The following is a 4,594-nucleotide window of genomic DNA, read 5'->3' on the forward strand; positions in this document are numbered from 1 at the left end:
AACGAAGAAAATGTGAGACCGCGACAAGTGCAAGTGCTCAGAAAAACGAAGGCGGAGATCGAGAAGAAATATTTGGATGACTAATGTATTGTTCTTATGTTTTTTAAATTAAGCCTATGGTTTTTATATATGTATGTGTAAAGTTATTTTTAGTTTTTAAAAGGTATGGTTAATTTAGGATTTAGTTAAATTGCATGTCTTAATTTTTTATAAATAATATAAAGTGAAAAAAATAAATTGGATAATAAAAAATAAATAAATTTAAAAAGGAAAAAAAATCGAAAAAAAAGAAATGATCACGCGGAAAATTGAGAGTGTTATAACATGTTTATTAAAAAAATCGAAAAAAAGAAAAGAAAAAGGAAATGATCACATGGAAAATTAAGAGTGTTCTAAGACTGAAGGGAGTGGTGTCACAGTCCCTCATGAAATCTAAGGTCACATAGGCGCACCTCACAATTTACCACAAACATATGATTTTAATACCACACTTAAGGAGTGGTGCCACATTTGAGTTTTTTTTAATAAATAAAAATTTCATTGTTATGTTCCAAAGGGTAAGGAAGTCATCCAATCACAATCACCCAAGGAATGCTCCCATCTGCTGCCATAGTGCGACCCTAACCGCACGCAAGCCAAAACCACAGTGGCAATGGCGAATTTAAATACAAGTATGGTGGGTCACTTGACCCATCTTTTTTTTTTCTTTCTTTTCACAAGTTATATATATTAGTTTTTAGTGACCAACCATATAAAAATTAAATGAACCATCTTATTATTTTTGGTAAAGAAAAAAATATGAATAAGATTTTAAAGTCGATATCCTATAAGTTAATAGCCCAATATTTTTATTTAGGGTATACTCTATTATACATAATCTAATACAAATTAAAATAAAACAAAAAAAGTGTGAGTCAATGGCGTCATTACATTCGCAGAAAGGTTTTTTTCATTGAAGGAGGGATTGAGATTTTGGGGAATCCTAGGTAGCCACACAATACAATAGGTAATATTCATCTTTTTTTAGACAGTAAAATAGGAAATATCTTTTTCATCTAAAACCATTAATTTTTATTTGTTTGGCTTTTCAATTGCATATAATTTAGGTTTACTCTTTTTTTAATATATATAGTTTCATACTTTTAATGTGATATGATTATTTGATTGTTGTTAATTTTTTGATTATTTGATCGTTGTTTCTTTTAGAAATTAAAATCAAGGATGTCTTTATTCAAGTTTTTTCAAAAGAATGATAAAAAAACAGTTGAAGACGATAATGAGCAACATAAGCATATGAGAGTTGATTTAAGTTCACTACTTGTTGATCCGGGAGAACGACCGGGTATGGAATGCTATCATGTGAATCAAAGAGATGAGATTAGAAGGGCATACTTGCAAAAATGTCATTTCTAACCTCAAAACTACAAGTTTCCACAACGTGCTTTTGGAGGTAAAGAACGAAGATTCAATATATCTTGGTTTGATGACAACAAATACTGGTTAGAATATAGTATAAAAGAGAACGCTGCCTTTTGCTTATGTTGTTATCTATTCCAATCCGATATACCAAACCAAGGTGGATCAGATCATTTTGTGAAATCCAGATTCAAAGCTTGGAATAGGAAATCGTGACTAGATGATCCTAAAGCTGGAACTCCACATAATATTGTTGTCCAAAAGTGTCAAAATTTAATGAACCAAAGGCAATCCATAACATATACTTTTGAGAAACAAACCACTTTACAAGAAAAAGAATATCGTACCCGTTTGAATGCTTCAATTGATTGTGTTAGATTCCTATTGCGTCAAGGATTAGCATTTTGTGCTCATGACGAGAAGGACGACTTAGATAATAAAGGTAACTTTCTTGAACTTTTACAATAGTTAGCTGATCGATGTGATGTGGTAGATCGTGTTGTGTTAAAGAATGCTCCAAAAAATACACATTTGGAATGCAGTGATATCCAACAAGATATGCGGGCATGTTCAAATGCAGCTATGAATGTTATTATGGAAGATCTTGGAAAAGATTTTTTTTGCAATTCTAGTAGACGAGTCACATGATGTTTCTTATAAAGAACAATTGGCATTAGTATTGAGGTTTGTAAATAAAAAGGGGGGAAGTTGTAGAAAGGTTTGTTGGCCTTAGACATGTTAGTGACACTTTAGCTTTGACACTAAAGGCTACCATTTATGATATGCTCTCAAAGTGGAATTTGAGTCATACTAGCATTTAATGGTATGATGGTGCTAGTAACATGAGTCGTGCATTTAATGGATTGAAAACTTTAATTATGAATGAAACAAAATTTGCATACTTTATTCATTGTTTTTCTCACCAATTACAGTTAGCCCTAGTGTTTGTTGCAAAAAATCACACGAAGGTTAATGATTTCTTTGATGCGGTTTCTCGGCTGTTAAACATTATTGGATCTTCTTACAAGAGACGAGATATTTTAAGAAAAAAACAAGCAGATAAAGTTATGGAAGCATTAGTTGAAGGTTTGCTTTATAATTGTACTAAATTTATTGTTAAAATACTTTGTATTTATGTTATGTTAATTATTTATTTATATGGTAAATTTTAGGTGAACTTGAGAGTGGTACCGGTTTGAATCAAGAAGTAGGTATCAAACGACCATATGATGCTCGATAGGGTTCTCATTTTTCATCTCTATTGAATATCAAGAACATATATTCTTCCATTTGTGAAGTACTTGAAGACCTTGGTAAAGATAATAGTGATCGTGATCGTAAAGCTGAAGCAATTCGCATCTTAAGGTTATTAAAGTCCTTTGATTTTGTGTTTTGTCTACACTTGATGGTTGATGTCTTGGGAGTCACAGATCATTTGAATACAAAATTACAAAGAAAAGATCAAAATATCGTAACGCCATGAATCAAGTAAGCAGCTCTAAAAAAGCAATTCAAGAAATTAGAAATTTAGGATGGGAAACACTTTTAGGGAATGTTACTTTATTTGGTGATAAACATAATGTTAGAATCGTGGATATGGAAGATAAATATTATGATGGATTCAGTCGTCGAAGAGGTTCACAAGTTAGTAACGTTTGATATTACAAACTTGATTTATTTATTGTGTTTTGTCATTTGAATATTAAAGATTCTTTTTATTTTCAGGTTAATAACTTGCACCACTATCATGTTGATGTATTTAAGGCAGTGATTGACATGCAACTTCAAGAGCTTAATCATCGCTTTAATGAAGCCAACACGAAATTACTTCTTTGCATAGCTTGTTTGTGCCCACGTGAGTCTTTCAAAGCATTTGATTTGGATAAACTAATGGAAATGGCTACACTTTACCAGGAAGAGTTTCGCACAGAATATGATCTTCAAATTCTTGAAGTTGAACTTAAAAATTACATTAAGGATGTGCGAGAAGATGAAAGATTTAATCAATTGAAAAACATTGGAGAACTTGCCAGAAAGATGGTCGAAGTATAAAAGCATATAATATACCCTAAGGTTTATATTCTCTTGAAACTTGCATTGATCTTACACGTTGCAACAACGAGTGTGGAAAACGCATTTTCAGCAATGAAGTTAGTAAAGATTGATGTACGCAACAAAATGGGTGATCAATTTTTAAGTGATAGTTTGGGGTCATATATTGAAAAAAATGTTTTAGGAAGTATTAGTAATGACACGATTGTGAAATTGTATCAAGCTATAAGACCTTGTCGAGTACAATTGTAATAACTTTAAATATTTTTTCTATTACTTATATAACTTAACCCGATCTGAACCCGCAATAGATTTTTTTTTAATATTTTTTTGTCTATTTAATTTGAATAGTGAACCAAGTGGTTTTAAGTTCTAGACTTGCCACTGCACGGTGGAGGCAATGTTCCGGCCTAGGTGGCACCTAAGGTGTGGTCTCTACCACATCCACTGCCACCGATCTAAAATGTTTATTTTCTCCTTGTTATAAAGTCATGTATGTGATGTAATATTATTTTGCTATAGTAATATTTTTTAAGATGTGCAGAATATTACATTTATTACTTATATGTCTCAAAGACCACCTAACAAATTAAGTCTAACGTCTCTCGAGTTTTTTTTTGTAAATTCAATAAAAGAAACCGAAGGAAAATTTTAACAGAAAGAAATATAAGGGAAGAAAAATATTCATTATTCCTTGTTCCCGAATTCGAAAAAAAAAATTGAAGTTTTATATTCCCGTTAGAAGGAAAAAAAAACTTTAAAGGGGTGTTTGACTTATCTTTTTGGGAGCCAAAAGTCCTTTTGGCAAAAGTTACAAAGTTACAAAAAGACAGCATTTCCTGAGTTTTTAAAAAAAATAATTTTTTCTTATATAAAAAATAAAAAAGAAACTTTTAAAATTGTTTTACCAAACATCTTTTGCATTCTATCTTTTCTAAATTATAACCCCAAAGGCATGGGTACAATGTGAGTTATTTGGTTATCTTTGTTTCATTTTGATTCGATTGTTGTTAATTTGTTTTATTGATTTGTGTATGTGTAAACTCATTGGTTCCTAATTCTAGGTTCTGTCTGTCTTCCTCCCACTCAAATTGATCTTAGCCATGGATATCTTCTTCAAAAATCA

The 4,594-nt window shown here is 31.1% G+C and overlaps 1 protein-coding gene across 1 annotated transcript; it reads left to right on the top strand.

Moving 5' to 3' along the window:
* Positions 1-1,692: 1,692 nt before the first annotated feature.
* Positions 1,693-3,468, top strand: LOC145010524 (uncharacterized). Its single transcript, XM_078969054.1, has 7 exons — positions 1,693-1,858; positions 1,910-2,004; positions 2,349-2,502; positions 2,589-2,627; positions 2,715-2,781; positions 2,847-3,060; positions 3,142-3,468. The coding sequence occupies exons 1-7, from the start codon at positions 1,693-1,695 to the stop codon at positions 3,466-3,468; spliced, it is 1,062 nt and encodes a 353-aa protein (XP_078825180.1).
* Positions 3,469-4,594: the final 1,126 nt, after the last annotated feature.

The sequence above is a fragment of the Lactuca saligna genome, chromosome 8, assembly GCF_052625555.1.
Source record: "Lactuca saligna cultivar CGN05327 chromosome 8, ASM5262555v1, whole genome shotgun sequence".
Taxonomy (NCBI): Eukaryota; Viridiplantae; Streptophyta; class Magnoliopsida; order Asterales; family Asteraceae; genus Lactuca; species Lactuca saligna.

What these genes read in the sequence shown, in the direction of transcription:
- LOC145010524 (XM_078969054.1), top strand. Translation starts at nt 1,693, where the DNA reads ATGAACCAAAGGCAATCCATAACATATACTTTTGAGAAACAAACCACT. An exon ending in GGACGACTTAGATAATAAAG is followed by an intron (nt 1,859 to 1,909) that starts GTAACTTTCTTG and finishes GTGATGTGGTAG; the next exon opens with ATCGTGTTGTGTTAAAGAAT. An exon ending in GAAGCAATTCGCATCTTAAG is followed by an intron (nt 2,782 to 2,846) that starts GTTATTAAAGTC and finishes TGGGAGTCACAG; the next exon opens with ATCATTTGAATACAAAATTA.